General features: G+C 43.4%; 1 protein-coding gene across 1 annotated transcript in view; it reads right to left on the bottom strand.

Moving 5' to 3' along the window:
- The window catches only part of POLR3F (RNA polymerase III subunit F), a 39,159-nt gene extending 28,265 nt beyond the window's left edge, over positions 1 to 10,894 (bottom strand). The window contains exons 1-5 of the mRNA XM_063130032.1: positions 10,819 to 10,894; positions 3,387 to 3,504; positions 2,721 to 2,788; positions 2,356 to 2,423; positions 556 to 668 (exon numbers count right to left, since the gene is read on the bottom strand). Coding sequence (XP_062986102.1) covers positions 556 to 668; positions 2,356 to 2,423; positions 2,721 to 2,788; positions 3,387 to 3,504; positions 10,819 to 10,862 — 411 coding nt within the window. The 5' untranslated portion in view covers positions 10,863 to 10,894. The remainder of the gene's footprint in view (positions 1 to 555; positions 669 to 2,355; positions 2,424 to 2,720; positions 2,789 to 3,386; positions 3,505 to 10,818) is intronic.
- Positions 10,895 to 22,445: the final 11,551 nt, after the last annotated feature.

Below are 22,445 nucleotides of genomic sequence, written 5' to 3'. Positions count from 1 at the left end.
AGAGGCAATGGTCTCCTTTGGCAATGAATTCAAGAACAGTCATTCAGATGGCAGCTGAACAGCTGCCATCTGAATGACTGTTCTTGAATTCATTGGCTAGTAGTATTTTGTGATGCAGTTTCTTGAAGAAATCTTGAAAAAGTAGTAGGCTCCACTAGAGACATCTGGAGTGAAGGCATAGCTAGGGGACAATGTTTAAACAGGAGAGCTTGAGAAACAAAATATGTGTAGAGCTAACATATTTAAGTTGCATATTTAAATTGGAAACGGTTCACACCGACACACACCACAGCAAATCTTAGGTTAATTAATCCATAATTTGCTTCTTTACATGAGTCCCAGGTCAATATCTGAAACATCCCCTAGAAGAGTAGTTCTCTGACTCAGCTCACCTGCACATTCATCTGATAGTACAGATACTTTTTAAAGACACTCGGATCCTATAATAAAAAGCCAGAGCTAATCCAACGGAGGTTTCTTTGATCCTGCTCAACTCTCATAACAGACATTATAGATTGCACCATTCAGTTAGTTCAAAATTATTGAGTTACTCACTGCTACAGACTTCACAGCTTTAATGAGTTTCTTGCTTTCCAAGTTCTTCAGGATCTTGTTGATCTCCGTTAAGGGAAGATTGCTTTTATACCTAATATCTCTACTCCAAATGCCTGTTTTTAAAAGGTAGAAAAATTACTCAATTAAGTATTTCTTTAAAAAGGTTTAAAGGGGTTGCTATTTTAATACTTTTCAGTTCAACATGGTGGTTATTGATTCTGAGGTCATTTCTTGATTTTGATTGTTCAAATAAAGTTATTGTTATGATTAATGTGTATGGGCCTAATAATGTTTCATGAATATTTTAGTAAATTGGTTGATATTGCATATGATTATTTGATTGTGGTAGGGGACTTTAATGAGATTTTAGGTGCACTTTCAGATGAGGTGTTTAAATCACAGATGTCTACTGAGCTACTGCAGTACTTTGAAATCAATGAGGGCACGGCCAGCTCTTGTGCCACTTAGTGGGAAGCCTGTAAAGTTTTTATTTGGGGCTGAGTAACTGCCTATACATCTCATCAGAAAAAAACCTAAAACAATGCAAAAAGCATATTTGAATAATAAGTAGAAAATTCTTATATTCCAGTTTGCTGCTTGCCCACCCCACAACTTTATCAGGACTTACACAGCATGTTAAATATGTGCTGAATAATATTTTATCTCAACAGGTGGGATTTGCTTTACTTTGTTTATGCCAGGTATATTGAGAAAATGTCCAAGTAAGATTCTGGCAAATTAACTCAAACAACAAACCTAAGACATTTACTTCTGCTGTAAAAGATGGTAGTATTACAATATGCATTTCTCCTGAAAGCATAAATTTACAACTTTTAAAGTTTTATTCTGTGGGTAGTGAGGTATTGGAGCAAGACCCCCATTTCGATATCCCGAGTTTGGATTCTTCATAACAACACTTTCTTTCTGTTCCCTTGCATATGGAAAAAAAGTTGAAAGGATGAATATTGGGAAATTCTAGAGGATGAGATGAACTCTCTTAACTCTAGGAAACACTCTCACAGTTAAGTGAATTGAGGAAAGGAATCCTGCTAAAACACCTATATGAAGCCTCCTGAAGAGGCTTCATAACTTTATTATTCTTTCTATAATAAAGATTTGACATGAAGCAGCATGAAGTCCTCAGAAGAAGGTAATGCACTGGTCCAGAGGATCAGGAATTGCAGGAATCGACTTGGTTGCTGACAATTGTGTTCTGCTTTTGGTATAAGGGCCATTCTACCAACCATTTGTTTACAAGGTCCTCCACCTCTGTAAGAAATAGAAGTCTTAACCCTGACCACCCCACTAAGCAAATCAAAGATGGTTGCTCTACAGATATGAATTGGCGCCAATTCAAATGCAAAATTTATGGAGCAAAGGGAGCAAAGGACCATAGGATCTCATTTCCTCATTGCAAAGGTGGATAGAACGACTGACACAGCAGAGGGGAAGAGTTAACAGGAGCAAGCTAGTTCAGGAAGAGTGCCATTTTTAAGAACATGACAGTATGGTAATTGGTGAAGTGATCTTAAAGAAACATGACAATTTGATAATGTTCAAATCAAGACAAAGGGAAATGAGGTATGCATTTCATTGACAACATTTTGGTGCTGAGTGTTTTTCACTTTTCATCAAACACATGTTGGGCAAGTATTTTTCCAATGTTATTTCTCCAAGTAAAATAAAACTTAAAAGTATCTTTGGAACTAGCACTGCGTTCAAGAATTAAAGAGCTACAGTACAGTGCTTCACAAAAGGTACAGTGAAGTAAGCCACAGGGGGATAATAAATACACACTACCTTTGTTTCCTGCATCCTCGATAATCTGATATACCAGTTTCTCTTGATTGTCAGATCCTTTCATTTTACTGCAAGAGGACAAAATAAGAGGTGAACAGATTTTTGTGTTGGAAGCTCAAATTGGATCTGATCAAGGTAGAGGTAAATGTATTTTTATCTATCAGAAAGGAATTAGAATTACTAGAAGACTATGACACAAAGATGAGATCTTTCTACTAGCTTGATCATTTAGAAATGTTGTTTCTCCTACTGAAACATCTCAGGTAATTTCCCATTCTACAGTATCATGGTTATTATGTAGAAATTGATAGACATAATTGTAGCAGAAGCAGAAAAGGTGTAGATCCTTCTACAACAGAGCATACCCAACATTCTGAGATTCCTTGATTCTATAGAGGAGGCCAGTGCTGCTCCTCAGAAGATCCAGTTGTCCCTAAAAGAGCATACATCATATTAATGTTTGCCACATTTCTATAATAAAGATTTTACATTAAGAAGCAGCATGAAGTCCTCAGTTATTAAATTAATCCAATTTCATTTTATATTTGCTACAAGATTAATTTTGTTTCCTATTGGAGTCAGGAAAAAAGCAAAACTTTTCCCCTTAAGATTTTTTACCTTTTATTTTTCCTCTGAAAGCCACTGCATATATTATACTTTTAAGGTATACATAACCCTAAATTGTAATGTGTGAATATTTTTGCAGATGGGTGTAGTACACAGGTGCCATTGTCAGAGAGCCCAGAGTTGCAGTTCTCGAATCTAATTTAGTGGTAAACTGGGATTTGCTGTTGTACAATATGTGAAATGGCTCCAAGTAGATTTGAGGTTATGTGGTAAGAACCTTGGCACTATTAAGGTATACCAGTTTTAATATGTACTCATAGGATGGCACACTCAGCAAACTAGATATCCACCTACTCTCAAATCAGACATAATAGATTTAATTTCAGAACACTGCTTCAGAACCACTCTCTTTTTTTATTCAGCACCAATAGTAAGCAGTCTCATAGAAACAGGGAAGTTCTTACCATAGAGAGCAGCCTATTAATGGCCACAGCCCGTTGGTGAGGTTCCATGTGGGGCATGTCATTCTGAATCACCTGGTCTGTAATGCCATGGGGAAACTGATGGCATAGGTCAATGATCCTGAGCAAAGTAGAAACACAAAGAACTCACAAATGCACAACTAATTTGTCCATTTAAAACATCAATATACTGCCTTTCCTTAAAAAGTTCAAGGTAGCTAACAATGAGAATATAAAACGCAATCAAACAAGAAACATAATCAAGAAAAGAGCACATATAAAAGGTTAACAGATAAAAACAATTAAAAACAAACAGTTAAAATAAAAAATATCGAGGAACCATGAAATCAGTCTACTAGGGAGATGATAGAGTTTCCACTAAAACCAATTATAGCTTAAATACTCTGTAGGGTCAAACAGTAAAAGCCAGACAATTCAATCAAACTTCTACAGGACAAAACACTTCCTAAAAAGGAAGAAGCTACCAAAGAAGCAGTGAGTCCAGCCTCCCTGAGCAAGGCGTTCCAAAACCTAAACATATTATTATTATTATATTTATTTGTATCCCGCCTTTTGCCCAATACTGGGCCTCAAGGCAGTGTTACAAAGTTTAAAACATACATTTTAAAACATAGGAAAAGAAATGTTAAAAAAATATATTAAAATACACAACAAAATTATAAGTCATTAACAAAGATGGAGGACCAAATTACTCTCCAAAGGCCTGCTGGAACAAACAAGTTTTAGCCTGCTTCCGAAAGCCCATGAAAGAGGGAGCCAGTCTAGCTTCCCCAGGAAGAGAGTTCCAGAGCACTGGAGCAGCCACCGAGAAGGCCCTCTCCCATGTTCCCACCAAGCACACCTCTGAAGATGGTGGGACTGAAAGAAGGGCTTCTCCAGAAGATCTTAAAGCACGGGCAGGCTCATAAGGGAGAATACGGTCTTTCAAATAACCTGGACCCGAGCCATATAGGGCTTTATAGGTCATAACCAGCACTTTGAATTGTGCCCGGAAACAGACTGGAAGCCAGTGGAGCTGTTTTAACAAGGGAGTTGAATGCTCCCTGTAAGCAGCCCCGGTCAACAAACTGGCTGCAGCTCTTTGAACCAGCTGGAGTTTCCAAACACTCTTTAAAGGCAGCCCCACGTAGAGCGCGTTACAGTAATCCAATCGGGATGTAACTAAGGCACATGTCACCATGGCCAGGTCCGACATCTCTAGGAACGGGCGCAGCTGGCCCACTAGCTTCAGCTGTGCAAATGCACTCCTGGCCACCACCAAAACCTGGGCATCCAGGCTCAGGGCTGAATCCAGAAGTACACCCAAGCTGCAGACCTATGTCTTCAGGGGGAGTGTAACCCCATCCAGCACAAGCTGAATCCCTATTCCCTGATCTGCCTTTCGACTGACCAGAAGCACCTCTGTCTTATCTGGATTAAGCTTCAATTTGTTCCCCCTCTTCCAATCCATTACTGCCATCAGACACCGGTTTAGCACAGGAACCGCTTCCTTGGAATTGGGTGGAAAGTAGAGATGGGTGTCATCAGCGTACTGGTGGAACCACACCGGATAACTTCTCCCACCGGTTTCATGTATATGTTAAATAGCATGGGGGACAAAACAGAGCCCTGAGGGACTCCACAGGCCAATGGCCAAGGAGTCGCACAGGAGTCCCCCAGTACCACCTTCTGGGTCTGCCCATCCAGGAAGGAATGGAGCCACTGTAAAACAGTGCCTCCAAGTCCCATCCCAGCAAGGCGGCCCAGAAGGATACCATGGTCGATGGTATCAAATGCCACTGAGAGGTCCAGCAGAGACACACTCCCCCTGTCCAGTTCCTGGCGAAGATCATCCACCAAGGCGACCAAAGCTGTTTCTGTCCCATAACCAGGTCTGAAGCCAGATTGAAATGGATCAAGATAATCCATCTCATCCAGGAATCCCTGGAGTTGGGAGGCCACCACACACTCTAATACCTTGCCCAAAAATGGAATGTTGGAGACTGGACGGTAGTTATCCAATACCGTGAAGATCAAGGAGGGCTTTTTCAATGTGGGTTTTACCACTGCCTCCTTCAAGCAGGCTGGCACCCTACCTTGGTGAAGGGAGGCATTGACCACTCCACTTACTCACTCAGCCAGTCCCCCTCTGGCAGCTTTTATAAGCCAGGAAGGGCAAGGATCTAGTATACATGTGGTGGCTCTCACCAATCCAAGGACCCTGTCCACATCATTGGACTGTACAAAATGAAAGGAATCCAATAATACTGGACAAGCAGGTGCCAAAGTTACATCCACTGGGACTGTATCAACAATAGCATCCAAGTCAGAACGGATCCGAGTGATTTTGTCTGCAAAGTGGTCACAGCGGTCTGTTGAAAGGTCTGAAATTCCCTCTTGGGGGCCAGAGTGTAGAAGGACCCTGACCACCCAAAACAGCTTCACTAGATGGCTCTCATAGTCACAGAAAAGGTCTTTTCCCTCAAACGAATTATACATGGGATTGGGAACCACAAGAGAGCCAATGCTGACAATTTTAATATGGGAGAAGATGCCCCTACCTTAAACATCTCACCTCTGACCATCAGTGAAGAAGCCAATGAGGCCAACGGTCACCACTTCTTTCTCTGTCGTCTGCTGCTGCGTCAGCAAACAGAGACTAGGGGCTCATCTACACCAAGCAGATATTCCACTATGAAAGTGGTATGAAAGTGGTATATAAAAGGCAGAAGCCAAACTGCTGCTTTATAGTGGTATTGAAGTGCACTGACAACTGTTGGGGCCCATGACACGTACCATATACTACTTTCATACCACTTTCATAGTGTTATATCCTGATTGGTGTAGATGTGTCATGGGCCCCAACAGTTTTCAGTGCACTTCATTACCACTATAAAGCAGTAGTGTAGAGCCTGCAGTGCACATCAATATCACTACAAAGCAGTAGTGTGGCTCCACTTTCATAATGGTATATCATGCTTGGTGTAGATGAGCCCCATGTCCAGCCCCTCCTCCCTTCACAGAGGCCATTCCACCCAACTGCCTGTGAGCAGGAGAGGAAGAAGCAGACAGCTAGGCATTCAACAGGGGGTTGGACTCGATGGCCTTATAGGGCCCTTCCAACTCTACTATTCTATGATCTGCCACCATTGTCTTCCCCACCTGCAGTTTCTATTTCACCAAGCTGGGCTGGGGTTCTCCTCACTCCACACAAGCCATTCTACCCAACGGCCTATGTGCAGGAGAAGCAGCCACCGCCAATGTCAACTGCTATTGCCTTCCCCATCTGCTGCTGCTGCTACTACTTCATGAAGCAGGGACTGGGTTCCTCCTCCCCTCACAGATGAAACAGCACAGATAAAAACAACTAAATATAACAGCTACAACAATAAAAAAAATGAGGCGAGCCACAGAGAGCCTTTCCAACCAACTGCCCTGTGAGCTGGAGAATAATAATAAGTGAATTGTCACCATCACAATTTCTTCAAAGAGATTATCCCCCCTCCCCCTTATTTCTTGTTTGTCATGTCTTAAATTCAGACTGTAAGCCTGAGGGAAAGGACTGTCACACTACTTATAAGAACTACTCTTTACCCTTTGGCTATCATGTAAATAAATAAATAAATAAATACTAAAGGCTATTTATGCTCCACTTTTGAAGTTCGAAATTGAGATGTTTATATGGGCAAAGTAAAGAGTGTACCACCCCCAAGCTAGTTTCACTTTGCCCAGAGAGTAGTGGATATCTTGCAGAGAGATATGCTTATTGCCATCAGTATTGGGGTGAATTAAACAGTGCAGGAGGGCTCATGAGCAACATGTTTTGGCCCCACTATCTGCCCAATTATGTAATGAGGAATACAATTAGACCTAACTTAAAAATTGATTTATTTTCCTTAAAATAACAAAAACACTTCCTATTGAGGCTCAGTCCAGACAAGACTGAGGCTCTGTTGGTGGGTGTTTTCTCTGTCTGAAAGGAGAAAATGTGATTCGTTCTGGATGGGCCATATTCCCCCTGAAGCAGCAGGTGTGCAGCTTGGCAATGTGAGCATTTAGGCCCAGTCCTGGTTGCCTGCATTGATTGCCAATTTGCTTCTGGGCTAAATCCAAAGTGCTGGTTTTTAAGCCCAGCATAGCTTCAGACTCCCAATACTTCAAAGACCACTTCTTCCTTGGTTCCTGTGGTTGGCCAAAGGCCCTTCCCTGTGTGCCCCTTCCAAGAGAAGGTCAGGGTGGTGATGCTGTTAGAGAATGGACCTTTTCTGTGACAGCACCACAATTATGGTATTCTCTCCTGAAGAAAGCTCACCTAAAACTTTAAAGATTTTCAGCACCAGGTGAAGACAAATTTATTTTCCTAGACATTTGGACATTAGTTATGTTTTTGTGGAGGTCATTCTAGATTGGGGAGTGAGCGGATATTTTGTATTTTTTGGGATAAACACTTTTCATATTACACTGATTTATATTATGTTTTTATAGTGTTTATGTGTATTTGTATTATTGCGCTGACTAGATTTCCAGCAGCAGGTGAAAACTTTTTTTTAACTTCTAAGGGCTTTTAATTCATTTGTTTCATGCCAGAATTTTATGGTATATAATATATGATCTCAGTATTTGTTTGTTTTATGCTTTTAGTATTGTAATCTTTCTAGGAATTTCAGTTGAAAAGCACTTATCTACATGCGTTATCCATTCAGCTGAGCAACAGAGCTTAAGAACATAAGGTCACAAGAGGAGCCCTGTTGGATCAGACTAAGGGTCCATCTAGTCCGGACTGTCTCTGTACATGGAGGTTCCATTTACTTACCATGACGGACCTATCTTTCCAAACGCAGCCCAGCAGGCACCAAAGAAACATACATAACTCTCAACCGTGGTTCCCCCCTTCCCCCCCCCCAAATAAAAGAGATACGACATCAAGGCCATTAAGGGTACCGTTGTATACATGTTTAAACAATGACCAAACATAACATATATCTTAGAATGGTTCAGAAAAAACCCCACTGCTCTGATCCCCTCACTCCCTACAGACCCCACTGCTCTGATCCCTCACTCCCTACAGACCCCACTGCTCTGATCCCTCACTCCCCACAGACCCCACTGCTCTGATCCCCTCACTCCCCACAGACCCCACTGCTCTGATCCCTCACTCCCCACAGACCCCACTGCTCTGATCCCTCACTCCCCACAGACCCCACTGCTCTGATCCCCTCACTCCCCACAGACCCCACTGCTCTGATCCCCTCACTCCCCACAGACCCCACTGCTCTGATCCCCTCACTCCCCACAGACCCCACTGCTCTGATCCCCTCACTCCCCACAGACCCCACTGCTCTGATCCCTCACTCCCCACAGACCCCACTGCTCTGATCCCTCACTCCCCACAGACCCCACTGCTCTGATCCCTCACTCCCCACAGACCCCACTGCTCTGATCCCTCACTCCCCACAGATCCCACTGCTCTGATCCCTCACTCCCCACAGACCCCACTGCTCTGATCCCCTCACTCCCCACAGACCCCACTGCTCTGATCCCCTCACTCCCCACAGACCCCACTGCTCTGATCCCCTCACTCCCCACAGACCCCACTGCTCTGATCCCCTCACTCCCCACAGACCCCACTGCTCTGATCCCTCACTCCCCACAGACCCCACTGCTCTGATCCCTCACTCCCCACAGACCCCACTGCTCTGATCCCTCACTCCCCACAGACCCCACTGCTCTGATCCCTCACTCCCCACAGACCCCACTGCTCTGATCCCTCACTCCCCACAGACCCCACTGCTCTGATCCCCTCACTCCTCACAGACCCCACTGCTCTGATCCCCTCACTCCCCACAGACCCCACTGCTCTGATCCCCTCATTCCCCACAGACCCCACTGCTCTGATCCCTCACTCCCCACAGACCCCACTGCTCTGATCCCTCACTCCCTACAGACCCCACTGCTCTGATCCCTCACTCCCCACAGACCCCACTGCTCTGATCCCTCACTCCCCACAGACCCCACTGCTCTGATCCCTCACTCCCCACAGACCCCACTGCTCTGATCCCTCACTCCCCACAGACCCCACTGCTCTGATCCCTCACTCCCCACAGACCCCACTGCTCTGATCCCCTCATTCCCCACAGACCCCACTGCTCTGATCCCTCACTCCCCACAGACCCCACTGCTCTGATCCCCTCACTCCCCACAGACCCCACTGCTCTGATCCCTCACTCCCCACAGACCCCACTGCTCTGATCCCTCACTCCCCACAGACCCCACTGCTCTGATCCCTCACTCCCCACAGACCCCACTGCTCTGATCCCTCACTCCCCACAGACCCCACTGCTCTGATCCCTCACTCCCCACAGACCTCCCCACAGACCCCACTGCGCTGATCCCCACTCCCCACAGACCTCCCCACAGACCCCACTGCGCTGATCCCCACTCCCCACAGACCTCCCCACAGACCCCACTGCGCTGATCCCTCACTCCCTACAGATCCCACTGCTCTGATCCCCTCACTCCCCACAGACCCCACTGCTCTGATCCCTCACTCCCCACAGATCCCACTGCTCTGATCCCCTCACTCCCCACAGACCCCACTGCTCTGATCCCCTCATTCCCCACAGACCCCACTGCGCTGATCCCTCACTCCCCACAGACCCCACTGCTCTGATCCCTCACTCCCCACAGACCTCCCCACAGACCCCACTGCGCTGATCCCCACTCCCCACAGACCTCCCCACAGACCCCACTGCGCTGATCCCCACTCCCCACAGACCTCCCCACAGACCCCACTGCGCTGATCCCCACTCCCCACAGACCTCCCCACAGACCCCACTGCGCTGATCCCTCACTCCCTACAGATCCCACTGCTCTGATCCCCTCACTCCCCACAGACCCCACTGCTCTGATCCCTCACTCCCCACAGATCCCACTGCTCTGATCCCCTCACTCCCCACAGACCCCACTGCTCTGATCCCCTCATTCCCCACAGACCCCACTGCGCTGATCCCTCACTCCCCACAGACCCCACTGCTCTGATCCCTCACTCCCCACAGACCCCACTGCTCTGATCCCTCACTCCCCACAGACCCCACTGCTCTGATCCCTCACTCCCCACAGACCCCACTGCTCTGATCCCTCACTCCCCACAGACCCCACTGCTCTGATCCCTCACTCCCCACAGACCCCACTGCTCTGATCCCTCACTCCCCACAGACCCCACTGCTCTGATCCCTCACTCCCCACAGACCCCACTGCTCTGATCCCTCACTCCCCACAGATCCCACTGCTCTGATCCCCTCACTCCCCACAGACCTCCCCACAGACCCCACTGCGCTGATCCCCTCACTCCCCACGGTCTTCCCTTCCCCGTCCCCACCCCGAGTCCTCCCGCTCTGCTCCCAACATCGCCTGCCCCTTTCACTCGACGCTTTACCGGTTCTCGATTTCCAGAGGCTCTGGAGCTTTCGCTTCCGTCATGTCCACAAACCTACACGGCAAACAGACGGAGAACAGTTGATTGACGTCAGCTAAGAGGAGCGCATGGATGACGTCGACGGCAAGCGCCCGATGAAACGGAAGGAGGCAGCGGTTGTCATGGAGATAGGGGCGGCCGTAGGGCTGTTTCCTGTCTAGCAACCCGGAAGTGGTGAGTCCAAGCTGAGGAGCAAGAAGTGTTCTAGCCTGGCAGAAGGGGACGGAAAAGACAGAAGAAACGGAAGGAGAAAGGGGGACGGTCAAGAGCTTTGCAGAATAAAGTTTTTTGTTTAACAGATGTCTATCCTTTCTCTCTTCTTCCACGTAAGAAGAGCGCCGAGGCTGGGTCAGACCAAGGGTGCTTCTAGCCCAGCGCTGTGTCCACACAGTAAGGCGCGCGGGGGTTGATGATCGTTTTAGCAGTCTTGTGAAGTAGATTAGGCTAAGTCCTGTTTCTCACTGACGTTGGTAAAGCTGTAGTTGACTAGCCATTTCTGTTATCATAAATAATGGTTTTTCGCGTGGAAGGAGGGTTCCTTAAAAAAATCCCCGCGATGAATTGGGCTTGCAAGAGAATTTTACAGTGCTGTTTTCTAAATTCCGTATGTCATGATGAAATATAATATAAAAGAGTTACTTTAAGATAATTTTTATGAGGGTCTTTAAAAAATAAGTTTGATGAGAACAACTTTTATGCCAGAGGACTGGAAAGCAGCCAATGTAACACCAACTTTTTTAAAAAATCGGATTCAGGGGGGAGAAATTACTGACTAAGAGCTCAATCCTATCTATGTTTAGTCTTACAGCTCCCAGCCAGCCATGATCAAGTATATCGAATAACAAATACTGCTGCTCAACTGGCTTCTCCAAAGTTAAGTACTGACTCACTTTTATGGTGCAGTCCTATGCAAGTCTGCTCAGAAGTTAGCCCCACTGAGTTCAATATGGCTTACTCAATTTTTAAAAACTTTATTTTAATTTAAATATATTACAAAACAAAAAAACAACTTTATAACAAAAATACACTAAATATGTTTTTAAAAAATCATTCTATATTCTGCAATATAACTCATGATTTACAAATTATTGTTATTGAGCTTTCAGGAATTTCAGCCTGTCTTGGTGTGTTAATGTCCCTGACAAAGGAACCTGCTATACTCTCAGTTGTGAATATTATAGCTCTTAGCATTTTTTCCAACGTTTAGCAATTTACAGCCTTGCTGCTACTATTAAAAATAAAATGAGATCTTTATGTAGCAGTTGATCTGGCGGGCTGGAGAAATGGACAAAAGTGCTATGCTGGACTGGAGTCTAATTGTTCTGTTTGATTCAGAATCTCAGGCCTTAGCTAGACCGAAGGTTTATCCCGGGATCGTCCCGAGGTCATCCCTGTTCATGTAAATGACACACAGGATATCCTGGGAGCAGGCAGGGATGACATGGCCAGGGGTGTTGTTGGTTCTTAAAAGATTTGGTGCACAGGCCCATAACACAAATTTGCATCTGCTTATCAAGTCGAAGCGGGGAGAAGGAGCCAGTGCACACCTCTAATATATATTCAGTAAACAAAAAACCTACAGTTTACAAAACAATGTTAAGGCTCTACAGTTTTCAACCAAGCACCAAAAAGCAGGGAAATTGGGAGTTAAGGCTCACAAGTCTTAATGCCACATCCTCCCTAAGGAGGCAGAAAGTGCTAGTGAAATTCTCATTCTCCCAAAGCAGATATAAACCATGAGGACAGGATGGAGAATATGATTTGTAGAGGTGACTGTGGGGTTCTGGAAAACTGATGACAAACAACTTACTTCTCTTTTTTTAGTTTAGAGCAGCCCTTCCCCAACCTGGTGCTCTCCAAAGGTGTTGGACTACAACTTCCATCATTGCAAGTCAGTATGTCCCATGGTCAGGAATGCTGAGACAGCAGGATGGGGAATGCTGTTCTATATCCTTACCAAATACAGGGGTTGTCCAATATTTTTCTCTTGCACACATCTCACATTGACTTGCAATGATGGGCTGAAAACAACTGAATGAAATTTAATAGGGATAAATGCCAAGTAATACACTGAAGAAAAAGAAACAAAATGCACAGTTACAAGATGGAAGATACTTGGCTCAGCAATACTACAAGCAAAATAGATGACCTAAGGCCTGAAGTTTGGGGATAGGCACCTGCCCTCAGACATCCTGGAAAAGTGTTGGTGGGCAGGCTTGCTGGGCAGGCTTGTCATTCTGCCACGAAGACTGATTATCAACATCAACATATTTTGATTCAGAGAAAGAAACAACTGCTCATAAAATCATAACTTGGGTGTAAGGAATAGTACAGGCTGCAACCAGCAAGATGAAGGAAGTTAAAAGAGCCAGGAACATGGATGAGGAGCTGGAATTACCAAACCCCAAGCAAACCAAATTGGATCATTATTTTTGCCATCTACTGAAAAACACAATTTCTTCAAGTTTACAATTCCTGTGGCAAATTGTTTTCAACCATTGTTTTCAATTGACAATGAGGAGACACATTGTGAGCCAAAAACGGAAGGGACAAACAACAAGGATAATCTTTCCAATAGAAACAAATACACCTTCCACGGGGAAATGGAGTTATTAGATGCGTTAGCAAAGCAAACTATGCTAATTAGTCAAAGAGTTCAAAACATTTATAAAAAAATAGATGTAATTATTAGGAGGTTGGATTTTACAGCTATGAAGCATAGGGGCAGTCAGTCGCATATCTTTGAAGGGTGTCTGCCTAAAAATGACGATAGCACTGGAGTCTCCAGTTAAATCAGCCTTAATCAAGGGAGTGAATAACATGAGTAATGTTGTATTCCGACCTTATGATCTGACCATTGATGTTTACCCCTTTAGGGGATTTTTACCCAAATGGAGCTCCATGTTTTGGGCCAAGCATCATCTGAAATTACTGCTGGGTCCATCAGTAGGCAATATAGATCTAAAATCATGCAGAAAATTTCAGATAATGGCCATTCACAGAGAATGATCCTCTCCTTTGAATCCAAAAGGATCCCATCTTTAATGATGGGATTGAAGTTTAAGTTAGCTCAATCAGGTGTAATTCCTAATCGGTACTTTGTAGATACAGCAATAAAATCCCTAATACTATCTAGAAAGGGGGACAGTAAGGGAGCAATACTCTCACTTGCTAACTCACCCAAGAGTGACAAGCAAGGGGGAAAATATAGTTCAACCAAGTTATAGGTTAGCTCAGACTGCAAAGTACAGCTGAGTCATCCTAACGATGTTGCAACAGGCCAGAGTCAATCTTAAGCCAAAGTGATTGTATCGGGATTATTGGACAAGCATTGCACTCATCCAATATGTGTAATTAGTCCAGACAAATGGATGCTTTTTTACCAGGTACTATTCTCTGATAGTAATGTGAGCAATGTGAGGGCAAATCAGTTTTTGGAAGTCCCAAACAATCTACCCCAATGGTCCCCTGTGTCAACAAATGAGGTCAAGGATCTCATTTCACAACTAAAGAAAAACAAAGCACCCAGAATAGATTTTATACCTCCAGCACTTCTAAAATCAAATATCAACTGGTAGGCCCCTCTGCTGGCTGTTTTAATTACTCATATTGATTTAACAGGGATAATCCCCAAGGAATGGGATACTGCAGTAATTGTTCCCCTATACAAGAAAGGCCCAAAAACTGATCCAGCAAATTACCACCCAGTTAGTCTGTTGTGTATAATTAGTAAATTGTATGCAAAACATTTGGATGAAGAAAACTTTCTGTCAGATGTACAAGCTGGATTTAGACAAAGTAGATCAACTACAGACCATTGCTTGGTTTTGTCCCATCTAATTGATAAATATGTGGGGGGGAAAAACCCAAAGGAGTATTATATGCTGTTTTTATTGATTGAAAAGCAGCATTTGATTCAATCTCTTGTTCGAGACCTTGGGAAAAACTGACATCAACATCCATAGTTTTCTTTTCTTGATCAAAAGCCTGTATATAACATATGGTTGAAAATAAGATGCACAAGGGATGGTGGGCTGACAGATCCAGTTTCATCATCTAAAAGGGTCAAGCTAGGATGTATTCTGGCCCCTGTTTTGTTTAGTCTTTATATAAATAATATTGTTGAATTTTTATCATGCCCCAATTTTCATGCCCCAAAAGAAGATCTCTATCTTACTGTAAGATAGAAGAGATCTCTACAAAGATCTCTATCTTACTGTATGCAGACGAAGCAGTAATTCTATCGCAGACTAAAGTAGGACTAAGGAGTATATTAAGGGCATATTCTCAGTATTGCCAAAAAAATCTCATAATTAACTATGACAAACCGAAGGTAATGGTCTTTTTCAGAAGTTATAAACCACATAAATGGTACCTGAATAGGCACCTTATTGAGCAAGTTAAAGTATTTAAATATCTGAGAATAGTATTCCGGAATATGAACAGCCCAACAAGATTATGTAATTGAAAAAGCTAACATGAAGCATTAGAATTCTCTTGCATTTTTATCAAATGAAGGGGCACAATTTCATTCCTGCAGTTCTTGAAGTTTTTAAAGCCAAGCTAGGGTGACCATATTTGGGAAACCAAAAAGGAGAACAACATGGCTGACCTCAAGGAGGCGTGCCCAGCCCCTGAGGAGGCATGCCCATCCTTACATAACCACCCCAAGGGGGCGTGGCCTTAGTCACATGTCTGATTCTACAGTTCAAAATTAAGACAAACGTGTTCTACATAATATGTTGATGTTAAAATCACAAATAAACAACAAGTATCTGAAAGTAACATGTATTTCTAGTTGCTGTACAAATTTCTTTCTGGTAGTTCTTTTTGCCATCCTCATACAAGATCAATAGAAAAGAAAATCTATTATTTTCCATTTTTCTAAAGAAAACAGGTCCTGGATTGGGGGGGGGAAGCTAAAGAACATTGTGGTTAGGAGGGGTTCACCTGTGCTGGACTGGGAAATATGCAGTAAAGAAAGATTAAAAAGGTAGGCAAAATGTGCAATCCTCTAGCCAGAAAAAAGTCCTACAACTTCCAGCATTCCACAGCCAGCATGCATAGGATTGTTCCCTAACCAGAAGCAAGCCTCACTGAGTTTAATAGAACTTATTCCCAGGTAAGAGTGGAGAAAGAAGAGAGAAGGAATGATTGGGTCACTGTAGCAATCTTTTCTCAGGCCTATTCAGAGTGATTAAGCAAGAAAGTGGCTGTCTTTAAAACATTGTAACACTTGATATTGTAACCATAGATTTTCACAAGTCCGTTTCTATTAAAGGTCTTGCTCCAGGCATAGCCTTTTGCAGATTTTTATGTGTACACTATTGGGAGAATTGGTGATAAGCATCCACAATATGGCCTCAGTGGTAAGTTTCTACCTGTTACTATACCACTATCAAAACATCTGTCTACAAATTACAAGATTACAGAGTTTACATTTAATTTATTCTGTTTATATCCTGCCATTTTTCCTCCAAGGAACCCAAGTACATAATCCTTTTCCTCCTCTCTATTTTATCCTCTCAACAATAGAGGGACTAAATTAAAAGGAGGACAGGGCCCCTGTATCTTTAACAGTTGCATTGAAAAGGGAACTTCAGCAGGTGTCATTTGTATGCATGCAGCACCTGGTGAAATCCCCTCTTCATCACAACAGTTAAAGCTGCAGGAGCCCTGGCCTCTTTTGTCACTCTAGTATAGCTCCTGCAGCTTGAACTGTTGTGATGAGGGTGTTTTGGTGAAAGACTCTCAAGAGCTTGGAGTCAGCACTGGATCCTGTGAACGGCTTGTTTCAACTTCTGGTTTATCAGTGAGAAACTAATCTAAAAATGTGCCATTATACCTCTGGTTCATTAGCCATGTAAACAAGACCTTGGTCAGTAGCAATACATAGAAAGGCCAGAACGGATGGCCATTATCACAATGCTAGACAAGGATCTTTCCCTCCTTTTATCCAAATATGTCCTGAATTTACACTGCCTCAGTGTGCAGAGAACAGAAATCCTAATCAGGAACCCAAAGAAAACTGCCCACATAAACAAGTCCCACTGATTTCAATAAAGCTTACTCACAGGTAAATGAACATAAGATTGTAGCCTCTTCATATCTGTCCACCTTACTCTAGCAAGTGCAAGCCCCTCCTGTCAAGGACAACTATGCATTCCTAGATCATGCAAACAGCAGGTGCTTTCCAGAAAGATGGTTTCAGAGCCTAGGAGATCCAGACTCACTCAAACAAGTCAAGCCAAGCCACGCTATGCTGGGAAAGAACAATTCTGAGACAAGACAATACTTAGCAATGAACCAGACATAGCAGTCATAAACAAAAAAGTAAAGCACAACTACCTCATTGACATAGCAACACCTAATGACAAAAATGTTGCAGAAAAGGAAGAGGAAAAGATATACACTGGCTATGGAAATTAAAGAACTGTGGCAGCAGGAAAAGGTTACAATTTTTCTGTTAGTCGCATCAGTCACCAGCATCACATCATATCCACACCAACATCCAGAAAGCAGTCATACTTAAAACATGTTCCTGACATAGTCAGGAAATTTCTGAATCAGTAAAAGACAGCATGACTTGGCAAAGCCTGTCATGTTCATCTAGAAAAAAAACATGAGCATGAAAAGAGAGATAATAATCGCAACTCTGCTAATTTTTTAAAGAAGGATGAAAAATTATCAGCAATTGTTACAAAATATACACCATGCCAATTATATCAAATAAATTGGAGAAGACGGTCTATGGGTCAAAATGCATTTTCTAGCACCAGCTAGAGACCCACTTCTTTCTTTGCACTATGGAGCAAATAGGCACAACTAACTCAAGCAAGTGAGCCACATACCACACAGGATGGCTAAAAACAACTATGTTGAGAAAGCATTTCCTTCTCAACATTTAAAAATCCAGATCCCAAGTATGATGACCCAGCAAAGGTTTTAGGAAATCCTGCTCATATTGCCATAGGTTGTGATATTTTGCTGGTCAGAATTTTCCTTAGTAGAACAACAATGGAAAAACCTTAATGGGAGAATTGCCAGTGAGATACTGGGGCAAGAGAGTTGTAAAGCTGAGGCCATACATATTTACTCAGAATTAAGTCCCACAGAGTTCAATGAGATTTAAGGCCCTTAAACACAAATCTTCAATGTCAAAGGTTGCACCCATTCCCAGTTTCATTCAGTTTCAGGCTTCAGAAACACCTTTTTAAAAATACTTTTAAAATTACTTGAAAACAAATCTCAATGGTCATAGAACACCGCTGCAACTTTTTTTTTAGCAGATCCCTTGAATATACTAGTAGCAATCTGGTGCTGTTTTATAAGAGATACGTAACTTAAAGAAAATATTTTAAAAAAATTAAAGTATCAGCATCCTTGGAGGAACCCCAAAATTTGCCTTGATAGAAACATCTTTGGGGAGAAAAATGAAAGGGGCAAGAAACCCTAAAGCAATCCAATGGGAAAAGAGGATTCTTACTGGCTGCAGAATGCCAAGTGTCTACTGATATATGAGGAACAGAAAATTGGGAAGGGGGGGCGAGGGGAATAGAATAGCATATGCAAAAAGAAGGCTCTCTAGCTGGAGCATTCAGCAGGAGCATTCAAACTACAACATTTTCTTGCAGGACCCTCAAAATATGAGAAAGGAGTTGTTTAATTTGAAATATGAAAAGTGAGAGGAAAAATGACAAAATGTATGAGCATGAAGAAGGAGGCGCCTGTAGAGAAGTGCAAAGCCTTAAACTTTTCTCATAAGGGGAAAAGTGTGGAGAATTGAGAGTGATGTTGATACAACATCAGGTGAAAGACTCTAGTGAAGTGGATGTAGAGAAAAAGTCCTGAGGTAAAAAAATCAGGCCCTGCATATTTAGAAATCTGAAGGGACAGAATAGTATTAAAAACATGGAGCTAGAGGCAAAGGAGAAACAACATACATTTGAGACAAGGAGACTGAGCGTGGAAATGGAGGGAAAAGAGAAGTAATTGAGTATTGAAATTGAGGAAAAGGTGAGGCAAGGACAATATGAAATAGAGAAACTTACAGCTGAGTAGAGGTGGAGGGAAAAGAAGACATCAGGAGAGAGAGCAAAGTAGAGTGCCTTAAAATCCTAAAATAACCTCCAGAGATTTTGCTGCTTATGGTGAAGATCCGAAAGTTTTCCTTTCAACATTTGAAAAAGCAGCACATTTGTGGGACATTCCTATGAAATATCATCCCAGTTGGCAGTTTTATATATATATATATATATATATATATATATACATACATACACACACACACACACACACACACACACACACCTAAAAGAATGGCCATCAGACTGGAAAAAATCAACTTATATCCCCATACCCAAAAAGGGAAACACTAAAGAATGTTCAAACTATCGGACAGTGGCACTTATTTCACATGCCAGCAAGGTAATGCTCAAGGTCCTGCAAGGCAGACTCCAGCAATTCATGGAGCGAGAATTGCCAGATGTACAAGCTGGGTTTAGAAAAGGCAGAGGAACTAGAGACCAAATTGCCAATATCCGCTGGATAATGGAGAAAGCCAGGGAGTTCCAGAAAAACATCTATTTCTGTTTTATTGACTATTCTAAAGCCTTTGACTGTGTGGATCATAACAAACTGTGGCAAGTTCTTGGTGGTATGGGGATACCAAGTCATCTTGTCTGCCTCCTGAGGAATCTGTATAACGACCAAGTAGCAACGGTAAGAACAGACCACGGAACACCGGACTGGTTTAAGATTGGGAAAGGAGTATGGCAGGGTTGTACACTCTCACCTTACCTATTCAACTTGTATGCAGAACACATCATGCAACGTGCTGGGCTTGACGAATCCAAGGCTGGAGTTAAAATCTCAGGAAGAAACATTAACAATCTCAGATATGCAGATGACACCACTTTGATGGCTGAAAGCAAGGAGGAGCTGAGGAGCCTTATGACAAAGGTGAAAGAAGAAAGTGCAAAAGCTGGATTGCAGTTAAACCTCAAAAAAACAAGATTATGGCAACCAGCTTGATTGATAACTGGCAAATAGAGGGAGAAAACATGGAGGCAGTGACAGACTTTGTATTTCTGGGTGCAAAGATTACTGCAGACGCTGACTGCAGCCAGGAAATCAGAAGACATTTACTTCTTGGGAGGAGAGCAATGACAAATCTTGATAAAATAGTTAAGAGCAGAGACACCACACTGACAACAAAGGTCCGCATAGTTAAAGCAATGGTATTCCCCGTAGTAACCTATGGCTGCGAGAGCTGGACCATAAGGAAAGCTGAGCGAAGGAAGATAGATGCTTTTGAACTGTGGTGTTGGAGGAAAATTCTGAGAGTGCCTTGGACTGCAAGAAGATTAAACCAGTCCATACTCCAGGAAATAAAGCCAGACTGCTCACTTGAGGGAATGGTATTAAAGGCAAAACTGAAGTACTTTGGCCACATAATGAGAAGACAGGATACCCTGGAGAAGAGGCTGATGCTAGGGAAAGTGGAAGGCAAAAGGAAGAGGGGCCGACCAAGGACAAGATGGATGGATGATATTCTGGAGGTGACAGACTTGACCTTGGTGGAGCTAGGGGTGGCGACAGCCGACAGAAAGCTCTGTCGTGGGCTGTTCCATGAAGTCACGAAGAGTCGGAAACGACTGAACGAATAAACAACAAAAAGGATCAGTGCCAAGATGGTTTGGGGTGTGTGTGAAAGCTAGGAAGGAGAGGGGGAAAGGTGAGGAAAAAGGGCTTGCATATTCTCAAGACCTCTCTCGCCACCTCTGCCACCCAACCCAATGGGGCAGGGGGATTTAGGGTTCCTGGAGGAGAGTTTGGGGCAGGGGTTCCATCCTGGGGTACCTGGTGCAGCCCTGACATCCCGTCCATGTTGGCGCTTCACCTTGTCAGTGTCCCCGCTGGAGCAAGGAAGTTGGCACCATTCTCGAGAAAGCAGCCCACGCTACGGTGCCAGCTCCATGTGGGAGTCATCGGCTCCAGCTCAAGCAAGGAGCCTTTCAGGTGCTCCGCCAGCCAGAACCTCACAACTGAGCCTTCCGATAAAGAAAAAACCTGGATGGGCAACAGGAGGCGATGGGAGAGGGTGGAGGATGCGTTTCTGTCCGTGCTGAAAACGCACCCTTTAACCCCCTCCCCCACGCTGATCCGAGCATTTTCTTGCCCTGTGCAATCACGCTAGTTAAGAAAAGGAGCAGCGCTGGGAGGGGGTCGAGGACACATTTCTGGCTGCACTGCAAATGCACCCTTTAACCCCCTCACCCGCGCAGCTCTGGGCATTTTTTTGGCCTCCACAATCACGGAGGCAAAGAAAAGGGCCGGAGCTGCGTGGGGGAGATCAGAACTCCCAGTCATTTTAATAAATTGTTACATTTCCCACCAGACACTGGATTTCCCTTCCATTTCCAGACTTGTCCTGGGGGGTCCAGATGTTTGGTCACCCAAGCCAAGCCTATAGCCCAATTGCTCTTTGGGATTCCAACTTGGGCTGATACCAATTTAAAATCATTGGAGAGAGTGCAGTACAAATTTGTTAGACAAATTTTTGCAGTACCTGTGTTCCTAATGCTGCTTTGCAGCTTGAGGCTGGTGTTATTTCTATCCATACACAGGCCTGGATGAGGACACTTACTTATTGGTCTGCTCCCCCTGATTCTGAGAGACTCCCATAAAAGTAGTTGGATGAAAGTTGCTAATAAAAGGTTAAATTTAGCTGGCTTTTCATCTCAACATCTATTAAGCCTAGGTTTTCCCAAAGCTAAAGAAATTTTGAAATAGCGCTTATTGGACATCGAAAGACAAAACAGCTTGTCCACAATGAGGAGATTGAGTCCTCATCTTAAACTGTCCTCATTCAGTCCTGCAGATAAGACACCAGTTTATTTACAGCAGCTCACATACCCTAAACACAGAACAGTGTTTTCAGGAGTATGTTTTAACGTGCTTCCTTCTGCAGTTTTAGAAGGCCGCTTTAGGAGAACTCCATACCAAAATCAAGCATGTATCTGTGGAGATGGAAACATCAAAACCATTGCCCACGTGCTGCTATCTTGCTCTCTGTACAGAGATACTCGCGAAGACTTAATTATCCCCTTATTATCGCCATATCCAGGGTGTTCAACTGATTATTATGTGAATTTTCTTCTTGAGGATTGCAATAGGATGGTTACAGCAAAAACTGATTTTTTTTAAAGCAATTGGCATTAAAATGAGGGCTGCAATTGCACCCTGAGTTTTAAATTATCTAATTTTAGCCCTAATTGTATTTAATGTTTTATTTGCTTGGTGACACTGAGTTTTCTATGTTAAGGGCTTTGTCTTTCCTTGAACACTGGACATTTATTGTCTGTTTTTTGTTTCATGCTCAGTTAATTATTTAAAATTGCAATGGCTTGGTGCAAATAAAATTTGATTTGATATGATTTGATTCATGTCAGCTCCAAAGTTTTGCGTCTCTGAAATATAAAATTCTCCCTAGGTCCAATAAAAAAACTTTATGCACGAAACTATATACTGGGCTCCTGATTCCAAAACCAATCCTTACAAGGACATTCAGGGCTGTCCAGAGGGTT

The sequence above is a fragment of the Elgaria multicarinata genome, chromosome 7, assembly GCF_023053635.1.
Source record: "Elgaria multicarinata webbii isolate HBS135686 ecotype San Diego chromosome 7, rElgMul1.1.pri, whole genome shotgun sequence".
NCBI lineage: Eukaryota > Metazoa > Chordata > Lepidosauria > Squamata > Anguidae > Elgaria > Elgaria multicarinata.
This window is presented reverse-complemented; position numbering and strand designations above follow the sequence as displayed.